The sequence below is a fragment of the Balaenoptera musculus genome, chromosome 7, assembly GCF_009873245.2.
Source record: "Balaenoptera musculus isolate JJ_BM4_2016_0621 chromosome 7, mBalMus1.pri.v3, whole genome shotgun sequence".
NCBI lineage: Eukaryota > Metazoa > Chordata > Mammalia > Artiodactyla > Balaenopteridae > Balaenoptera > Balaenoptera musculus.
This window is the reverse complement of record NC_045791.1, coordinates 51,130,587-51,152,361: the sequence shown is the minus strand read 5'-3', so window position 1 is coordinate 51,152,361 and position 21,775 is coordinate 51,130,587. Positions and strand designations below refer to the sequence as shown.

Sequence of the window (21,775 nt, the reverse complement as noted above, 5' to 3'; positions counted from 1 at the left end):
TCATAAGCAAGATCCCCTTTCCAATAACTGCTACGAATTTTTATTTTCTACTTAAAACAGTGGGATATATAATCTTCTTTTAGAAGTAGGAAACAAAGACTTCTACTTAGGTACTATAATTATAGATTTTTTTGGGAAAAAAAACCCTTTAAAATAATAATATCCCTCCATCATAATTGAAAATAAATGCAGAGAAACTGCTATTTTCTAAGACATCCCAAATTATCGGTATTTTTAAGTGGAAAAACTATAATTAGTATTGAATTAAATTATGAAATTATTTAATTTGTTCACACCCTGCCTTGCTCTACAAAGGATTTGATGTGGCAAACAATAATAATAAGACAAGAAATAAAAAAGTTAAAAGTCGGCCCTAGGGAAAGAAAAAATCCACACACATACAGTATGATCACTAAAGCTATTCTGTGTTTTGTGTTGCTCTTTCATTAAATAAAAATTAAAAAAATAGAACAGATGTATTGTAACCCCATGAGAACAATGTAATCAATAGAACACAGCAAAATCAGGACGAAGTGCTACATCCCTGGTATAATTTGAAAAACAGGCTTTATACACACACAAAAAAAGTATATGACTAGAATCATAATTTAAGTTGTTGATTATAATAGAACACACCATATTAATTATGGGATGCAGAAAGTGTGACTTGAAAAAAAATTGATCTTTTGTTTACATACAAATAGCATCATATACTTCTTCACGAAATATTTTATTACAAAATTATATTCTCACGTTTTTAAAAACTCAGTGGGGCTGTAAAAATACTGTAATTTCAAAGGTTGGTATTCTTAAACATGCTCAAAAGAACATAAGCTCCATAAAGACAGGGATTTGGGGGAGGTTTGTTTTGCTCAATGCTATAGCCACAGGGCCTCACGGGTGCTCCATAAATATTTGTTGAGTGAATCAATGAATGCCCCCAGATCAGGAAATTATGTATTTTTAAACTTCAAGGTCTCCATCCATCAGTAAAAGTTTTTTCCCTTATTTTACATCACGGTGAAGTCAATAGTACTGTCAGCTGCTAAAACAACAGCTGAGAGAAGAGCTCATTGACTCTCTTTCCATTTATAGAGGCCACTAAAGGTTTTAACACACTAGAAAAAACCAACAGCTGCTTCCTTGTTTAAACAATAAATGACTCATTTCTCTTTACATGTAACACCTAACATCTGAAAAGATTAATGAGTCAGATGCAAACACAGTGTTTTGACGTTTGAGATTATTCCTTACTAATTGGCAATTTTATAGTCTGTTTTGCTTGAAAAACTATTGAAACAATATTCCTAGCTGCATTTTTTTGACCTGTACACATTTTTCAAGCAACATTTTCCCCCTAATATAGGTTATTATAACCCCATCCCTTAAAAATGTAAAAATCCTTTCCTATTTAAATGAAGAAACCAATTTATAGCTTTTGTTCATTGATCTTTATTAAACTCAGGTTAGCCCTTGATTGTACTATGTATCTACGGTTGTACATACAGTTGGCATCTTATTCTAAATGATTTTACACACTCACTTTTTTCACTCTAGAAGAAGAGGGCTAATTTTAATGTTTTGACAAAAGTTCCTTACAAAGTTTCTTTATACTGAAGCAGTGGCAAAAAACACTTACGCAAGAGAGGTCACCAAATCTTACCTGACCAAGAAATCAGAAAATAATATCATATTTTTGAAAACTTCAAAGAAGTTTCAATGAATGCAAACAAAGAGCAAGTCAACAAATAAACTATTTATTTACAAACTATTTAAAACTATTTCCTTAGAAAATAAATGTATTCTTGCCAAAATGATATTGAAATTATTTCCAAAATAGTGCCCAAAACTTTACATAGGGGTTGATATCCTCCAAAGTTAGCTAAAATTTTTAGTTTTTACATAAATGGTTACCTAAAAATGACAAGCTTAAGGTTTATAATTTATATGAGAGTTGGCTTACTTTTGGAGCTATGTGATAAATATATTTAAACCAGATTTTTATAATTAAAAAAGCAGCATTTTGATTACTCCATAAGAATAGTCTTATGCTTTTAGATAATACTTTCAAAGCATTTAATGGTGCTGCATAAATTCTTTATTAAACTCAACATGATACAGTCTTTTAATATCCACAGACTAATAATTTACAAGTATTAGTTACAAAATAAACATATTTACAACAAACCAGATACATTTTGATTACAATTTCAAATATAATTTTTAGAAGACTGGCAATAAAATCTTCGACAAATGAGTTTTTCCTTAATCATTAAAAAACTCTCTGAAAAGCTTTTTCTGTAAATGTAAAAACTATGCCATGCCTTATAGCAGGCGACTAGTATCTTTAATCTTGAGATATCTTTAAATAGAAACCCAGCTCAAATCACGATCAACTCATTACTTCCCAAAGTCCCTGTAGGGTGAATCCATCCTTCAATTTCTCTATTGCAAGCCCCAGTTCTTCTGAAAACACAGGTTCACGATCTTGTTGCTTTTTGGGAGATAAGAGGATCATATGGGAATAGAGAAGGTGGGCAAGGAAGAGGAAGAAAAACAAAAAATAGGTCTCACATAAGTTTGTGAATACTAAATACTGGAATATAGAAAATTTTTTTCATATACTATAGGTAAAATATCCTTACCTTATTGCCATCAGCAAAATAAGCCTATAAGACAAGGAAAATTATATTTCACATACTTGATGTATAATAGGTTAATAGGCCAAGGAACAGGTAATTAATTTACAGAACAATTCTGTAACTAACTGTATTTTATATTCTGTTACTGTGTGTCTAATGGTTTTCTCACCTATCTTTACAATGCTAGTAGCAGAATTCACTTCTTCTGTCAATCATTATTTATGTCTTCAAGAGTTATGCTTTAAGCGCTAAAAATGTGCTTTGTAATTGGTGTATAATTAGCATTGTTAACTTGAAAGGAGATAAAAGAATGACTAAGCAGCTATAAAATTTCACCCCTACTTTTGGTTTAGAAGATGCTGGCAAAACAAAACAAAGCGATCAGTGCTTCAATGTGTCAGCAAATGCATACACTGAGGCAGTAGTAGTTTATTATTAACTATCTTATACTTATTTCACACTTTGCTTAAAAACTTTCATTCCCAGAGAGATAGTCTAGTCAGATTCATAGACCACAGTACATAGAAAGCATTATTATTATTTTGGCTATTAATTAAATAATACAAATTTGGAAACAAGAAAGTTTACTGTTCAAATAGAAATCCAATTTAAGATGATATACCTATAAACTGAAAGGAGGGAGGTCCATCTCATAAAGGTTGCTTATGGAAAGTATATAGACTTTAAATTAATTAAATTAACTATATTTAATATATTCTGTTATCTTAAAGTATGAAAAAACTTTTCACATATCTGAAATCCTCTGAATAAGTATGTTCTCAAACTATTTCCCAGTTTGGTAATTTAAAAGTATTTTCACACACACAAAAACATCCCTAACCTGCAAAAAAAACTACTCTCCAACTCATGTTTAAGACATTCTAAAAAGTCTCAAGTTCCATGATATTTTACACACTTAAACCATTATTTAATTAAACATGACTCAGATTAAAAAAAAAATCACAAGAAATTTAGTAGCTCTTCTTTGTGATGCTCACCACAAAAGCATCTGTGTGATCATCCGAGTCTATTTCTACATCATCTTGAATTTGTTCAACTGTCAGAGCTTCAAGGGACTGTGGCTGAAAATCAGTAGATGTTAAAAAAAGAAAAAGAAAAAGAAAATCAGTTAAATCAGATGTTAAAATGTATCAGAGACAATATTAATCAAATAAATAATTTTAGTAAAATGTGCTGTGAGAATTGTAAATACCTGTAAAAGGATATCACAGTTACCAACCACTCAAGTCTTACAAAAATCACTATATAATTTATATTCTATTAAAACTAACATGAATAATGAAATGAGTCAGTTAAACCCAAGCTTTTAAATCTGAAGTCAATATCATCAAAAGATTTAAAATGACAAACTTAATATGATACTTAGAAATATCCATAAAGAAAAAAACTCTCATTGGATTTTATCTGATTTTCTGATAGTTAAAAACTATCTGATAGTTTAACAAAAACTAACTTTTGTATAATAGCAAGTTTTAAATTTTCCTCAAAATAGTCATTAAATAGAATTTGTGAAAAAAGAAATTTGTGAAAAAGAAGAACTAAGATTTGTATGGAATATTCTAAATGTAAAGCAGAATAAATATAGTACTGATATCTATTAATTCATTTTTCAAATATTTGAATATCTTTAGTGTATGAGGTACCATGCTGGTACTACCAAAGGTTTAAAGTCTCTGCCCTTACCACAAAAGGTGTGTAATCTAGTGGGAATGAAGGATAAAACACAATTATAAATAACTAAATATCAGGTTGAACTGTATGAAATTGCCATTTTAGTAAAAAATGGTCAAATATTAATATCATATAGTTCAACCTACAAAAAATAGCTATAACAAATGCAATATCTATTATAATAGAGGAGTTTGGAGACAGCACAACTTGTGGCTTGTGCATGCCAGAAACTTTCATGAAGAAAAGGCTGGCATGTGATCTAGGGCTTTTAGGATGAGGATGATTTTCATAGGTGGGATTAGTGGAAAGGGTATTCCTGACAGAGGGGATCAGTAACAGCAAAGGTGAGAAACCACAGGATATGGCCGAAGAAGATGAATAATCCAATATGGCCAAAATATGAGAGTCCCACGAGACAGAAGGAGCTACACAGAATATTGTACTGAACAATGCCAAGGAGTATCACTCACACTGGAGTCTATGTGAACAATGTTCCCTAGAGCTGGGCAGTGCACAGCCTACAGAACCAGACACTGTGGCTGTGCAGATAAGGTGGGAAAGGTAGACTGAAGTTTACTGAAATTTTTTAATACCAGCTCAGAGAATGTGGACTATTTATAGGTAATTGGTGGGGTAAAGTTGATGGTAGAAGTGTACTGCTGACAAGAGGTGACCTGATCCCCTAGTCCGAGGACAGCTGGTGTTTCAACCATGTTCAGAGCTGTGTGACTGCGTACAAGTAAATTAACCTATCTAAGCCTCAGTCTCCTTAACTGTGAGATAGGGCTAATAATAATGATGATGATACACTTCACAGTGTTTTTAGGAGGATTAAACGAGATGAGGCATATAAAGTTCTTAGAGCAGTGAACAGCAAAGAGTAGGCATTCAACATAGCCATTCAACAGCTATGAATATTCACTAAGAGCCTATTATGTGCTAGTTTTGATTGCTGGAGATATAATGATTAAAGAAAATAGACAAAAATCCCTGACTTCATGGAGATTATTTATAGTGAAGGAGACTGATTAGTGTTACCGAAAGTAAAGCAAGCAAGCAAGTGAGCAAACAAACAAGCAGAATAAGGGATAAAAAAGTGACAGGGGTTGGTGTTTTAGATGGATAGTCCAAAGACCTCCCTGAAGAAGTGGCTTTGGAGTAAGGACTTATGTGTGGTGACAAAGCAAGCTACTATGCCTGGTTATTATTATGTACTGAGGGCCAAAGAAGGGGAAAAGAAGAGAAATGAAAGGTAGAGACAGAATGGGTAGGAGAGCTAACATATTGTTCCCCATGTTCCAGCCACTTTACAGACATGATCAACAACTTTGTAAGAGAGATTACCTTCATTTCATAATGTGAAAACTGAAGCTCAAATTTGCCTAGGATCACAAATAAATGGTGAAATTGGGATTGAAGTCAGGTTTGTCAGGTTCCAAGGACCATGCTTGTTCTACAACATTATTCTACAAGCAAAAGTAGCAAAGGAAACTGCAGTTTGAATGGAAAGAAAGGGATAGGAACAGGGGAGAGACTGGTACAACTGACTGAATGTGTAAAGTAAGATAATGGGAAAAATAAAAAAGGAAAACCCCAGAGTTTTGAGCACATCTGACTTTGACAATGTTAAAAATAAATAAGTAGTGAATAAATAAATAGATAAATCAGCAAGATACTGCTTTTGAGAATAATGACAAGATTTTAGGAATACCAAGTTTGAGATACTCAACCATGTCCTAGTGTATCGTACTGACTTGGAAAATTATTAATTAAATTACTATGATAAACTTTTAAATGAGAAATTCAATTCATGTTATTTGGAATGCTCATCTATGTGAAAATATTCAAGAAATATTTGGAACCCTGGTAAGCTTAGAGAGTATGCCAAGATCAGAAAGATTTGGGAGTCATCTACAGAAGTACAACTTGAAGAAACTGGAGGAGGAGGTGATATTACTGAGGAAAATATACAGAGAAGGTAGAGTGAAAGGGAGAATGCTGAAAGAAGTGCAGGTTGGGAAGAAAGCAGAAAATGATGGTTAAGGAGATGAAATACTTAGAGTGTATGTACAATATGGTGTCAACAATCCAGAGACAAGTTTCAGCTGGAAGGGGAAAGGTATATGGAATTTGACAGGGAGACAAACAAATTAAGTATATGGAGCACAGCGAGGTTGAAGTCAGAGGGTATGAATTTGTACTCAGCTGTCCAGTCCTACTTCTTGATCTTCCTGGTCACCTGCTGCAGTCCAAGAGCAGGAGGAGAGACAGATAATCTATGCGCTATGTGATATGGCTCAACATGCTGAGTATCGGCAGGGACACTGATGAAAGAGTGGGTGGCAGGGACACCAGCAATAGAGCGCACGGTGAGGGCCCCAGCACAAGAACAGACAGCAAGGGAACGTGTGACAGAGCGCCTCTGGCAAGGGTACCACTGTCAGAGCAGACGGCGAGGAGTCTCTAATGGAGTGGCTGGTGAGGACAACAGTGAAACACCAGATGACAAGGGGCCCAGCTGCAGAGGCTGAAGAGTAAAGCCAAAAGACAGCTGATGTACCTGGAGAGCGGGATTGGTGCAGAAACCAGAAGTCGTGAGGAAGGCAAAGAGCAGACATGTGGGCATGATATTCAAAATTTTTCACAACTGACATGGAAGAGGATCCGATGAATAGGAACAGACACAGGCCAAATTAATGGAGCAGCCTCCTGGAGTTGCTATATTGTGGGTCATAGGGGGAAGAGAATGGTGTCTGTGAGGCCTGTAAGGTTTAACCAAATGCTAATGGCTGGCTGAAGTAAAATAAAAATAAAGCTGTCAGAGTGAGAGATTCAAGTCTCTACATCAGAAGAGCCTTGCATATGGGGACATCTTGGACAGGCTGCTACCTAGATGGGCAGGAATGAATGGTGAAGCAGGCAGGGAGAAAACAGGTGGTAGGCACAAATTAGCATTGGCCATACTCACTGAGCAGAGCCTGTATATTCCTCATTTTAAACATAGCTTAAAATTAAATTGTACACAATGTGTGTATATCTGAATTTTATAGATTGTGTAAAGGCAATTGAGCAAACTCTGTATATCACACACTGAACAAATTACCTTTTCTTCCATCTCATAGTCCACTCCAAATATAGGACTGGCAGAATAGACTTTGTGAAGTGAATTAATTTCCTTAACTGATTCTTGTAGTTTTTCCACAGGATCTATTTTAAAGCCAAGAACATATCCTCCGCTCTATAAGAGAAAATAATGAAAAAATGAAAAGCCTGAGGAACAGTATTTACAGTATATGATAAACTACAGCTCTAACTGTCCTTATTTCAGAGCACAATATGTAGGCTGATTTTTTAAAATTAAATTTTTTATTATGAAAACTTCCAGCATATACAAAAATAGAAGAGTACAATAAATGTCCATGTAGCCATCAACCAGCTTCAACAAGTAACAACATATGGCCAACTCTGTTCCATATGTAACCTCCCCATCCCCTAAATCTCCTCCCCTCACCCACTCAGGATTATTTTGAAATATATCCAGATATCACATAATTTAATCTGTAAGTATCAAAGCTAATATTTCAAGATTAAAAAAAATACGCCATAGATTGTGAAGGTCAAGGGAAATGAGATTTTCCTGAGCTAGACATTTAAAAGGAATAGACTATATATTAAAATAAAAAAGGGAATGGCATACCTGAGGCTATCTCCTTGAAGAATTAGGAAAGAAACTTGCCCATGACAGTTTGTTGGAGAAGAAGTGTTAAAAAATTAAGTACCCGTATGGTGATGGTTGAGAGCATACACTTTTGTGTTCAAATCCTGGTTTTACAACACTACATATGATGTATGGTTTACATCATACAACTAGCTGTATGATGCTGGGCAAAGGAGTGAGTAGACATTCGTATTTAAATTTAGAATTTAGAAGAGAAAAATCTTTTAAAAAAAAATTTATAAAAACAAATAAATGCAAAAACCAGCCACAACGGGGCATAGCAGTTTATAATTTGATACAGTATAATCTGAGTTTGATGGTATAAAATCTCAAATAGGGTGTGTTTATCTGTATATACCTGTGTTGCTCAAAGACAGTCTTGTGAATCAGTCAGACCTGGAATCAAAACCTAGCCCTATCACTTACTGTTATTAGACCATGGGCAAGGTTTCTAACTTCTCCAAGTCTCAGTTTCCTTGAATATAAAATGGGGAAAAAATAGTAACTGTATCATAGGGTTGTGTAAAGATTGAAATAATGTCATGACTGTAATCATAATTAATATGTCTGCCCAAAAGAGAAATATAAGTAGGATTCTTCCCATGGGGACAATTACTATATGACTTCAAACTCAAACTCTTCATATAATCTCATGTTACAGCTAATACTCTTCTTGGATATAAACTGGTTACTATAAAAATAAAACTAAAAATATAGACTGTCACATAGTTTTTTAAATATATTAAAGATTAATAAAAATATAAAGTATCTTACCTGCTGGGAGCTTTCTATGACAAGAGCTAAACCAAATTTTGAATCTCTAATCTTTATTGACCGCTAGATATAAAATGAAAAAGAAAAAAAATGCTCGTTTTTATTATCTGATAGTAGTGACACTTTAACACATTTTTCAACTTTTACACAGTAACTACATTTTTTTTTTTTTTGTAACTACTGTTCATAGTCCGAAGAACAGAACTCTTCCTCTTTCCTTTTTGCTTACACTCCTATAGAGATCAAGTAAATGAAAATTTTCATACTGGAAATAGGTGGCAAATTTGTAAGGCAACACAAAGATGACATCTCTGAAATATGTACAAAATTCTGACTTAAATGTCCCCTGCTTCAGGGAGTCCACAACTTTTCTGAATATTTTAAACCAAAGCCCAGCAATCCTTTAGTTATGGAGAGCCAGTGTCTTTTGTGACTCCTAAGGCTGGGTTAGTTTTTAAAAGTCCCATGTGCCTATATACAATGGAATATTACTCAGCCGTAAAAAGAAATGAAATTGAGTTATTTGTAGTGAGGTGGATGGACCTAGAATCTGTCATAGAGTGAAGTAAGTCAGAAAGAGAAAAACAAATACCATATGCTAACATATATATATGGAATCTAAAAAAAAAAAAAAAAGGTTCTGAAGAACCTAAGGGCAGGACAGGAATAAAGACACAGACGTAGAGAATGGACTTGAGGACAAAGGGAGCGGGAAGGGTAAGCTGGGGCAAAGTGAGAGAGTGGCATGGACATATATACACTACCAACTGTAAAATAGCTAGTGGGAAGCAACCACATAGCACAGGGAGATCAGCTCGGTGCTCTGTGTCCACCCAGAGGGGTGGGATAGGGAGGGTGGGAGGGAGACGCAAAAGGGAGGGGATATGGGGATATATGTGTACGCAGAGCTGATTCACTTTGTTATACAGCAGAAACTAACACAACAATGTAAAGCAATTATACTCCAATAAAGATGTTAAAAAAAAATGTTGCATGTGCCTTCTGTTTCTTACACAATAAATGACTAAATTCTGAAAGAACCTCCACTGCATTTATTGAAAAAAAAAAGTATGGGCATTCATCACTGGGCATCAAAGAAGGCTAAGATAGGTCAAATATAATTAACTCAACTGGTAAGTGTGACATGAGGGTGAAGCTTGGCTAGTGGATGAGCAGTGACACCAGTGGCCTGGGAGAAGGGTAGAGGGGTAGAAGCATGACATGCAGGACCTGTAGAAAGTGAAACAAAACGTACTTGCTGGCAGGGTTAGAGAGAACCATGGAGGATCTAACATTATAACCAGCAGACCAAAAGTCCAAGAAGGATAATAATCTGTGGTAGGTGATGGTGTATCATACTTCCGGACAGGTGGGCATTGGAAGTTGAGAAAAAGAGAGGAAGAGAGACACAGACAGACGACAGACAGCCTAAATGGTAACTGTTATGAAAACCTGGGCTTCCATCTAGACTACTTCACACCCTGCCAGGGGTACGCACAGTCCTGGTTAAGAACTACAGAACCCTGGCATCCTGCTTGTGAATAGGTACTCTAACCAGGTAACTGTGGATGACACAGGCTGGTAAGATGGAAACTGGCAAGAAGATACATATATAAATATACATCTATAGGAAGGGAGTCAGGACAATGGCTGAGGCCCAGAGCTGAAGTTAGAACATGACTGCCCCAGTGACAGATTGTGATGATATCGGATTGCAAGTTGTTTGGGCCAGGCTGAATTCATTCCAGAATCCGTATTTGGCAATGGTATTCTTAAATAACGGAAAGTATCCTACTTGAAGAACAGAAATCACAAGGTTGTTTACTACTCAGTAATTATTCAGCATAATAGACATTGATATGTAAATGCAATATAAAACAGCAACAAACAGTACAAATATCAACTTATCAAATACCTATGTAGACTCTGTCACATATTTCCAGCTATGCTTATAAATTCTCGTATTTCTTTAGATGGCCAGAAATAATTTTTTTCCTATCAGATCCTATGATTTTCTGTTTAATGTGTTGCTTTCCTCCACCAGACGGAAAGCTGCTTAAAGGCAGAAACTGCGTACTGGTTCATGAGTTTCATCACTGAGCACAGAGTAGGTGCTCAGTATTTGGCAAATGAATGGTCAAATATTTTAAAGTAACTCAGGAATCAAACAATTTAGCAGAAGATAGACTTGGGAATATTTTGCAAAGAATCATCTTTCTCATAGGTTAAGAGGTCTCTTTAAAAAATGACATTTTCCAGATATCACATACATTGTATCTAATACTCAATAAATATTTATTAATGAAACTATTTAGTCTTAAGACTACTTATATTCTATAATAAGGGTGATTATCATAGGATAACCTCACAGGATTCTCATTAATTATTTTTATGTTCCATCTAATTTGCACTAGGGTCCAATAAGTAGGGTTTTTTTTTAATATATAGGATGAAATTCTTCAGTTTATTGGAGTTTACTATTTGTTTCACTGAATCACATACTTACCATGAAAGCAGCAGCAGAGTAAAAAGAACCACCTTCATCTACCCCCAAAACAAACTGGTCTCAGGTGTAATTAGTTCTTATTCTAAATTTTAACAGCTTTAATTTAAGCTAAAACCATTATGACTAAAAACCATCTTGATTCCTTTCACTGAACTTGTAGTATGAATCCAGCTTATATACATGCTGTATCTGAATACAGTAAAAACTGTTCATTCACAGAATTAATGAATTCGCTCTGGCTTTAAAAGGGTTTGAACAGAAAGTAGCAAGACAGCCATAAAGTGTGTGGGGCAGTCAGCTGAAGCCATGCCAAAGGACCACTATATACTTGCCTCCTGGAAAGGTTATGGAAAACTTTAGTAGCTAAAAGCCCTTTGAATAAAATCTAAGAAAAATCACCTTAATCTGTATGACAACTATTAAAATTTTTAGAATCCAGTATATTTCTCTCTTAATAGCAAGTTGATAATGGCGCCGTTTCCCTTGAATGGAAGTACAATAGGGTCTTTTCTGATTATCAACATTTAAAAAGTATGCTCTCAGCTAAACTGTTGCCACTAGGGAGAGAGAAAACTCATCTAATCCCAAAAGTCCTATTAACTGTTGAACAGAAATTATTTATTCTACATTAAAATAAGGTCATCAAAATGCATGCACTTACAATTTGCAGATATGGTATACTGACGTTAAAACTGTCATTCATATTTGCATGCCACACGATTCTCACATTGGTAATAAAAAAGGTTCCTAAATTTCCCTGTAAAAGAGAGTGATGAGAGAGGCATCAACAATCATGTCTGAATACTTACTCTTTATTTTCTAAACACGAGAATAATTCCGATTCTCACAGCAGCATAAAATACCAGAATTGAGTATTATGAGGAGTAGTTATTCAGATGGGGAGCTGTCAATATCCTATAGAATATTTATCATAGTTTAAAACTAGAACTTTTCAAGTGCGCAAAGTTTATTTACAATTTAAGCTTATGATTCCATGTTTAGCAAGAGCTCTTCAATCAAATGCTACAGTTTTACCACACTGGTTATCAGTCGAATCTAGGTTGTAACACCCACAAAGGCTGGAAACTATTCTTAGTAAGAGACAAATTATTCTCTAGAAATTTATTTGTTTCTTATTCCAACTATTAGTCGCTTATATGTTTCCTCTGGTCATAATTTCAAGAGGAAATGAAAAGTTACAATCATGGATGTAGGAGTCACCAAATGAGTTATATGTTTAATTCCATAAAGACTGGATTAAAAGGATTCCGTGACTGTCCACCCTATGACTCTCCTCAATCAGCCTAAGTTATCATGATGTGGAGGGTAGTGTGGTATGGGGGAAGAACGTGGCTGTGGGACAGAATAGATGTGGAGGTCACTTAATTCTTTAAGGCCTGAGTTTTTCATCTGTAAGTGAATAGAGACTGGACTAGATGACCTTCAAGGCCCATTCCAGCTCTAAGTCTACACATAACAAATGTTGATAAAAAGAGCATAAAACCATACAAATATGAAAATCAGAATATTATGTATATCAAGAGCTATGTTAATTAATTAAGAGCTCTAATGCTTATTTTAACAGTTAAATAAATATACAAACCCAATCATAAATGGAAAAATGATTACCAAAGAAAGCACTGCCCCAAAAGGTTCATTAGTTCTTTGCATGGTACCTGATCACTGGATAAATTCCATACTCCATTGATTTTATCATACACATGTTCTCGTGGTAGTAATCTTAGTTGCTTATTTTGAATTAGCGCACTTCTCAATTTAAAATCACGATACATTTTAGAAGTTTCATATGCTCTATAAAAAAGAACAAAAGACTAATCCAAACTGAAAATGTGATTTTCTTAGATTATGTTTACTTATTTACAAAAATACACAGTTATATACTCAAATAGTTACTAAGGTACATCAAAAATTTTTTCTTCTCAATAAGTTTTGGTGATTATAGTCTTTTGTACTGTATTTGTCATTTCAGTGTAGTATTTACACATTTTATCTCAGTACCTATATTTTCGATGTCTAATTTTTTTAAAATTTATTTTATTTAATCTATTTTTGGCTGTGTTGGGTCTTTGTTGCTGCACGCGGGCTTTCTCTAAGTTGAGGTGAGTGGGTGCTACTCTTCGTTGCAGTGCGCGTGCTTCTCATTGCGGTGGCTTCTCTTGTTGCAGAGCACGGGCTCTAGGCGCGTGGGCTTCAGTAGTTATGGCATGTGGCTCAGTAGTTGTGGCTCACGGGCCCTAGAGCGCAGGCTCAGTAGTTGTAGTGCACGGGCTTAGTTGCTCCGTGGCATGTGGGATCTTCCCAGACCAGGGATCAAACCTGTGTCCCCTGCATTGGCAGGCAGATTCTTAACCACTGCACCACCAGGGAAGTCCCTAGATGTCTAATTTTTAAGGCAATGTATATAGTATGGCACAAATGAGAGGAAGCAGATTTTTTTTCTTTAAGCTGAAGAACAATGCTTGCAAAAACAGACATGGAAATTAATTTTTCTATCAAAAAGCTTCCCTTCATTTCTCTGTTTTAGTTAAAGGCACCATTATTCTTTTGATTTAAATAAGACTGCAATTACTTTTCTCACTGAAACCTGAAAACATTATGCTCACATCTACCTTTATACAGAAAATTAGAATGAATCTGTACCAACTCCAAAAGGTACCCTAGGACAGTGTATGTATCTGTGTGTGTGTATGTATGTAATAAAATTCCTATAACTTTGTTTTCTTTCCATGTCTCCCTATTGATAAATACTAAAAACAGAAGAAAATTCTGATTAACTTTTGGTTAATTCTAATTTTAACTCCACAAAAATACAGGCTAATTTACCCTTTTAATAAAACTAAAGGGTTTGCTTTGCCTGAATAACTTTAGAAATCATTTATATAAATTATAATATGTATTGTTAAACTTCTGATTTTTACATTAATTAATCTTCTAATATATAAATTATGAAAGAGCAGGATTCGAGCATTTGACTATAAATCTTAATTTCCTTTAGGGTGGTAATCATCAATATTTACCAGTGGAAAAAATGGAAACTATTCATGTTATAAATTGTTTTGGAGGGAACACATAACATTTTTATACTATTAAAGATAAGTAGCTTCCCTGTTCCCTTCATACTCCATTTCATATTACTTCTCTAAGTAAACGGAAATAAAAAGATAAGAATTAGGTATATGCCTAAGAGAGCTTAAAAAAATATGTTTTCACACAAAAACTTGTACACGAATGCTCACAGCAGCATTATTCCTAAAAGCTAAGAAGTGGAAACAACCCAAATGTCTATCAGCTGATGAGTGGATAAACAAAACATGTATCTATACAATGGAATCTTATTCAGCTATAAAAAGGAATGACGTACTGATATATGCTACAACATGTAGCATGCTTGAAAACATTACCTAAGTGAAAGAAGTCAGACATAAAATGCCACTATATTGTATGATTTCATTTATATGAAATGCTCAGAATAGGCAAATCCAGAGACAGAAAGTAAATCAGTGGTTGCCAGGGGACCACGGGGATGAGGGAATGGGAAGTGACTACTATGGGGGTTTCTTTTTGGAGTGATGGAAATATTCTGGAATTGAGTAGTGGTGAATATACTAACACTACCAAACTGTAAACTTAAAAATGGTAAATTTTATGTTATGTGAGTTATATCTCCAAGAAAAGCAAACAATTATATAGATTAAAAAATCATCAACAAAATTAAAAAATAAAATAACAACTAGGAAAGAAATAAATTTGCAACATACATGACAGATAGGAGTAAAATTAAGAAATTTACAACAGAAAACTATACATAGCCAACGAATACGAAAACTTTCAACATCACTAGTAATAAAAGAAATTCAAATTAAAACAATGGTATATATACATACTATATATATCTGTGTGTATAAATTTTTGTGTGTGTAGTTTTTTTTTTTTTTTTTTTGGCCTGTCATCTTAGCCAAACTTTTAAAAAAATCATAGTACTTAGGGCTGGTTAAAAAAAAAAAAAAAGAGCTGGGGTAGTAAAAAGAGAATAATTAAGAAAACAAAAAATCAAAACAACCACAAAACAACAAAACTCTTTAGAGAAATTACCCAATCATGCCTTCTATTGTTAGAAAAATAACCTTAATTCCTTAACTGAATTGTTCAACTTGGTTATCTACATTGAACAAATTCTCTATTTCATTTTTAACTACCTTGGTAGCTAATTGAATAGACTCTTCAGCAGTTTTATGTGTTTTATAAATACCTTCAAAGTGTTTATTAAATGGTAATGCAACATGTTCTATGTATCTTCAGGATGTTTACAATAGACCTTGGAGGAAGACAGCACCACATGTTGAAATTTTTCCCTCTAAACCTTTATATCATAGAATTACCTTAAAATTCAATAATCTATAAAGTATTACCATACCTGTGTACTGCAATCACAGAAGTAAAAAGTCTAGGACTTCCAGGAACCAAATTTGTAAATATAAACTCAAAACGAGTATTGTTACATTTTGTTAGTATATAAAGAGCTTCAGTTTGGCCTCGTAATTTCTGTAAAGACAAATTTATTTAAAACTTCAGATTTTAAGAGCAATTTCTCATTTATAGAGAAAACAAACATCAACCTCAAATATCTACTGTTTCTTTACTATATATATATATCAATAAGATTTTTCAGACTTACAGAATTAGCAGTCCTTGTTGTAATATTCAATATGCAGTTGTAACCAATAGCTAAAATTTAAAAGCAAAGAATTTAAAGACCATGATACAATAAATTGAGGGAAAAACTATATATACATAACTTTTAAGTTTAAAAAATTAAATATATATAAAAATACAATTAACAATTTTTAATGAAATATCTACAAATTTAAGTTAAATAATTAAAAGGACTAGAAAGTTAATTCTGCCTCTTTTGAACAAAAATATTCACAACATAGGGAAAAAGGAGGTTTGCTTCTCTAAAACCTATACAGTATTATTTACTAAAAATCTTAGCACCACAACATCAAGAGAAAAAGTCTAGCTGGAAAATCTACAATACCTTTAAAAAACAAATGAAACAAAATTTAACACAATGAAAGGTTGTACTTTTATTAGAATTTAATCTCCCTTCTTTGATATTACTTGAAACAGGTTATAGCAAGTTTCAAAGTAAAGTAAAAAATGAAACCAAAAATCATTCAGTGTAAAAGCACTAATCTTGTATATGTCCAAGAGACAAAATGGACAGACCGAAAAAAACATTCCTTTTGCATTATGATGCAGTCTGTGGTTAGTCTGGGATTTCTTAAGTTTTATCAATTAAAGTTTTTCACATATTTCATAGTATAGCTTTTTTTGGTGTCAAGAGCCATTGTGCAAGTTTACTTGACAAATTATTTTTTTTCTTTCATGCTAACAAAGATACTTACAAAGATTGACTCTGGGTAATGCCAAAGAGTGCCAGATAATTCTTAAATTTGTTACTAAGAGTCTACCTAAAAGTAAACAAACAGAAAAATAAGTTACCTTAAGTAAGGACCCATTTTTGCAGTATAGAATGAGATGGACATGAAACTTCTGGCCCAGTACCAACAGCAACACCCACAGATGTTTTTCATACATTTATTAATTGAAAATACTTATTGCGCATATCCATTCTAGGTAAGGTATACAATGTGTGATTCAGAATCCCAGAGAAACAAAATCTGATAGTTACAGAAAAAATACAGGTATTCACTGCCAACACCTTGGTTTGACTCAACTGACAGAGGAGAAAACTCTGTACTGTTTTTTTTTTTCTCAATAGAAGCTGTTCTGGGGGTCCCAGTAGGTTATATGTGTCCAACTGAGCATGAATACAGGACAGTATAATTACTAAGTCATTCAGTGAAATCACACTTCTCAAAGAACTCTCATATATATATGAATCCCTGCCATTTGAGCACTCTCTTAGCAGTTCTCATTTAAATGAGCCATATACTCATGTACCCAGTTTTTTTGCTGTGAGCAAACTTTTTCCTCATATGAAGTCATGTCTAGGCTGAAGTCTGTTTAAGGCTTATGCTTTTCATTCTTAGCCTCAAACTGATGTTCTTACACTGAAATATGTACCAAGTTAGATAAACTTCATTTCTCAAAGTATGTCGTATGAAATAGTAGTCCCTATAGATGCTCCAAGAAAAAAAAAAAAGTCAAGTAAATCTGTGCATGGTAAACGATGTGTCTTAGAAATTTGTAATACAATTAGCATATGAGGATAGTTTTTAAATATCTTGAACTAATAAAACTCTCTTGACTTTGTTTAACACATTTCTTCAGCAAATTATAACCATGGAATTCTTTTGATGAGTAATCTATAGCCATGTCATACTCCTTCCTCCCTGAAAAAACCCCTAGAATATCTAAAATCAGAGAAACTAAGCCTGTGTGAACGCTGGAGTGAGATGGGATAGGAGGTTCTAAAAACAAAGGAAGGCGTTCTCAAGAGAAACTGTGGAACATTACATGGTATGTTTGACAAATAGTAAGTTACCCAGCATGGCTAGAGTGTAAAGTTCCCACAAGATCACAGAGGACTAGACCTGCATCTATCAGTCAGGGTCAAACAGAAAAGAGATGGCTCACTTAAATTAGGATAACTGGGGTTTATTTACAGAAGGACTTATTACAATAGTATGGGGTGGGGCATCAGGAACCATAATTGACATATAATGCTGCTTCATATCTTATTCTCCAGCTAATATAACATTTGTAATTTAAACCATAAATATAAAATACATCAGAAATATACTCACCTCTATCCCCATTATTTCCTTTGGTGTCTTCAATTGAATCTAAACAATCAATAAGGACTTCTCCAGGTCTTGTTTTCATTTGTCTAAAATAAATATAAAGGCTTTAATTTTTTAGCTACAACTACACCTGCTTACCATCTAGTGAGGGAGAGAAAAGACATATGCATATAAAACGGACAAAAGTATAAATAATACAGTACCAAATGCTCAGGCATTTGAAAATAAGGTTTTCAAGAACTTAAAGAACCTGGAGATCAAGTGGGGCCTGGAGTGACCAGGGACATGGAGAGAAGTCAGAACTAAAGGAGAGGTAGGATTTGAAGAAATAAAAGAGAGACAGGAGAATCTATGATTAAAGACCAGAAATAAGAAATGATAAGAGAATGTGGGAAGACTGGCCTGGCTGGGGAAGAAGGTACATGTTGAGAGGTAGTGAAAAGTATAGTAGGATAGGTAAGAAGGAACCAGATTATGGATAACCTAGAATGTCAGTCAGATAGATATGGGTTTTATCCTGTGGACAGTGGAGAAGCCCCAGAGGTTTCTGAGTGGAGCAAAGGAGTCATGCAGTTATGGAAGGGACAGATTAAAGCAAAGCAACATTAGGACTTGCTAAACAATCAGATAAAGGAGACAAAAGGAAATAAAGAATGAAGAATAGGTTGCTGACTGATAGAATGCAATCTAGAGTGCCAAAAAAAAAAAAAAAAGAAAAGAAAAGTAAAGAAAAATGTAGCAGAATATGTGGTAGAGCCTTCTAACACATTCTCAATAAAGCCAACTCAATTACCTACTGGAAATACAGACATGATCATACACTTCCCTGTTTAAAAGCCATATTACCCCACTGCCTAGAAGATGAAGTCCAAAATCCTCAACTGAATATTTCACAATCTGGCTAATCAACCTTTCTATTTGCACCTCCTTTCTCTACCTGCCAGACCCTGCTTCTAGCCAATGAGATTTATACCTCTAAGACTCTGCATCTAATTTTTTTTTTTCTTTTCTTCCTTTTCTTTTTTCTGGAATACTCTCCTCCTGTATACCCTAGCAAGGCCCTGACCATTCATCAGGGCTCAATTCAAATATTATTTTTTCTTTGAGGCCTTCCCTAGGAAGAATGAACTTTTCTGTTTCTATGGTCCTCCAGCTTTTTGTTCATTTTTTCCATGACGGTGTTTACCACATTTTTTATAGTTAGTTGTCTATATCTACCTCCTGCAGTAGAACAGGGGTGGGGTGGGGTGGGGAAGGGTGTCATTTCCTATTATTTTTGTATCTTTAGCTATCAGCACAGTCACCAGTACATAGTAAGCATCTGACAAATGTTTAATAAACTGAAAATGTTCATGAAATGGATCTTTGCTTAAGAACCCTCCAAGAATAACAGGAAAAGTCAAAGAATGTGTGCAATATGTAACCGTTGTTTATAACTTTATAAATTCCCTTCCCTCACAACGCCTTAAAGGATCCAAGACCATGTTAGTATTACATACCTAGCCACAGCTAAGCCTGGGAAATTAATATTTCATTTTTTCCACCAAAGAAAGTTCTGTTCATAATAAAGAATCATGCGAATTGGCTAAGAAGCTCCAAACCATTAACCCAAGAACCTTAGCTTTACTGTTTTCCAACACTTGCTATCCCAATGGGCACTTTTTTTCTGGACTGCCGGCAGGACGTTTCTAACTATTCTCTTTAAAACATGAAAATTTCCAAAAACAGGGCTTCTGTTTGAGAGGCTCCAAAAGAGGGTTCCTTCTTCCTGTTGGTGATTTAGATGAATAACTAGAAATGAAGCTTACCACGGAATTAAAGTCTGCATGGTCAGGGATTTTGGAGAATGCTTACTCTCACTTCCCTCGGAGACTCAAGCTTTAGAACGGTGAAGTCATTTTTCTCAGGGCCCACAATGTGTGTCCTTATTCTAGACCTAGTTTCCGAACCCTCGTTTCCAGAGTCCCTGCTCCACGTTCCTTTCACCCTACGAAACTGGCACCGCAAGCTCACTGGTGTGTACTGGACGCCCAAGCCCAAGGTGGTCCCTGCCGTGTTTGGGCTCAGCTTCCGACAGGTCCCCCGGGCCGAGACGGGACCGGGGATCGTAAGGGACCGAAACTGCGTACAATCTAGACGCGCTCCGGCTGTGGCGCCTGGGAAGGGCCGCAGGGCCCCGGCCAGTCTGGGGTCTCCTGAGGTGAGGACAGCAGGCGCCAACCTCCTCCCACCCTCGCGAGGGTCTTAGGCTCCGCCCGCGGGTTGGGAAATCGCGGCGCGGCGCCCTCTACAGGCTCCCGGCCACTGGGGAATCTTGGCGACTCACTGCGAGGACACGTCGAAGCGGACATCCCGGTCCTCCCAAAGCGCATCCAGCACCGACATGGTGACCGCGGCGGGGGAGGCCTAACGGCGTCTCGCCGGCTCCAAGACAACGGGCCGCCTCTGGCACGACGTCTACGGCGAGCGCCGAGACCCAAAGTTCCTCAACGTAATGTGCGCGCTTTCCCGGCCCTGTGGTGTAGTTAAGCGGATTTGAGGCTCCAGGCAGGTTTCCGTGCCTCAGAGAAGCCGAGCTGGCCCCCGGCGCAGGAGCGGCTGCTTCACTTCTGAGTGACCTTCCGCACCTCCAGACTCGCCTCCTTAAGCCGTTCCTCCCCGCCCACCCCCTTCCATTCCTCTCCCACTGTCAGGAAATTTAGACTTAGGGACTTCCCAGGCGGTTCACTGGTTAGGACTCCGCGCTTCCACTACTGGTGGCCTCGGTTCCATCCCTGGTGGGCCAGCTAAGATCCCGCAAGCCGCTTGGTGCGGTCTGAAAAAAGAAAGAGAGAAATGTAGACTTAAAACTCGAAATTCCTCGTCTGGCCCTGCCTCCTCCGGCCCAGTCCACCTCATGCCGTCCTCGCGCTTTCTGCTTGCTCTCCAACCAGGCAGGGCTCAGCGCCTTTGGAGGGCGCCCCCTTTCTCTGTCTGGAACTCTGGTTCTCCAGATCTCTACCTGGCCCGTCCTTTGTCACTTCAGTCTCAGCTCAAAAGTGAACTAAAGCGGTCCTTAACCTTTCTTCTCTCGCTCTGCTGTGCGTACCTTGAGGACAGAGTTCCCTTTGAACCCACGCGAGCACGGAGTAGGCATTCAGTAAGTACTTTTCGAATGTATCAAAGTGCCGTCCTTCCCTCAGTTCAGGACAGTTCTCTAAATCAATGGTTCCGAGTGTGGTCAGGGGACTCCAGGAGGTCCTCAAGATCCTTGCAGGGCGCTCACAAGGTCCAAATGTATTTGTATAACACAATTTGTCTTTTTAATTCTCAATCTCCCTTTGAGTGTACAGAGGAGTTTTTTAGAAGGCACATGATGTGAAACTGAATGTGAAAGAGATATGAGAAAACAGCTGTCTTAATATCAAGCTGGATGTTAAAAAGATTTGCAAAAATGTAAAATAATGTTACTCTTCTCACAATTTTTTGAAAATATAATTTAAAAAATGTAATATATGTTAATATATAATGAGGTTATTTTTACTTTTAAATGAATTAAGTGAATTTTTAAACTTCTCAATAACTATCAATAGCTATAACCCATATAAACCAAAGCTCTTTCAGATCCTCAATGATATTTTTAAGGGTATAAAGGGGTCCTGGGAGCAAAAGT

The 21,775-nt window shown here is 35.8% G+C and overlaps 1 protein-coding gene across 1 annotated transcript; it reads right to left on the bottom strand.

Moving 5' to 3' along the window:
• Window positions 1–1,738: 1,738 nt before the first annotated feature.
• On the bottom strand, window positions 1,739–20,910 carry BBS5 (Bardet-Biedl syndrome 5). The gene is made up of 12 exons (XM_036857135.1): window positions 20,450–20,910; window positions 18,127–18,209; window positions 16,762–16,827; window positions 16,029–16,078; window positions 15,768–15,895; window positions 13,009–13,144; window positions 11,994–12,089; window positions 8,827–8,889; window positions 7,438–7,572; window positions 3,641–3,724; window positions 2,646–2,669; window positions 1,739–2,494 (listed from the first exon to the last, which is right to left on the bottom strand). The coding sequence occupies exons 1-12, from the start codon at window positions 20,506–20,508 to the stop codon at window positions 2,393–2,395; spliced, it is 1,026 nt and encodes a 341-aa protein (XP_036713030.1). The 5' UTR covers window positions 20,509–20,910; the 3' UTR covers window positions 1,739–2,392.
• Between the last annotated feature and the right edge of the window lie 865 nt (window positions 20,911–21,775).

Excerpts from the sequence above, each read along its gene's own strand:
- BBS5 (XM_036857135.1), bottom strand. The coding sequence starts at position 20,508 with ATGTCGGTGCTGGATGCGCTTTGGGAGGACCGGGATGTCCGCTTCGAC. Across the intron at positions 16,828-18,126 it reads AGGAAATAATGGGGATAGAG|GTAGACTCTTAGTAACAAAT; the intron begins GTGAGTATATTT and ends GTTTACTTTTAG. Across the intron at positions 15,896-16,028 it reads CAACAAGGACTGCTAATTCT|AAATTACGAGGCCAAACTGA; the intron begins GTAAGTCTGAAA and ends TTGTCTTTACAG.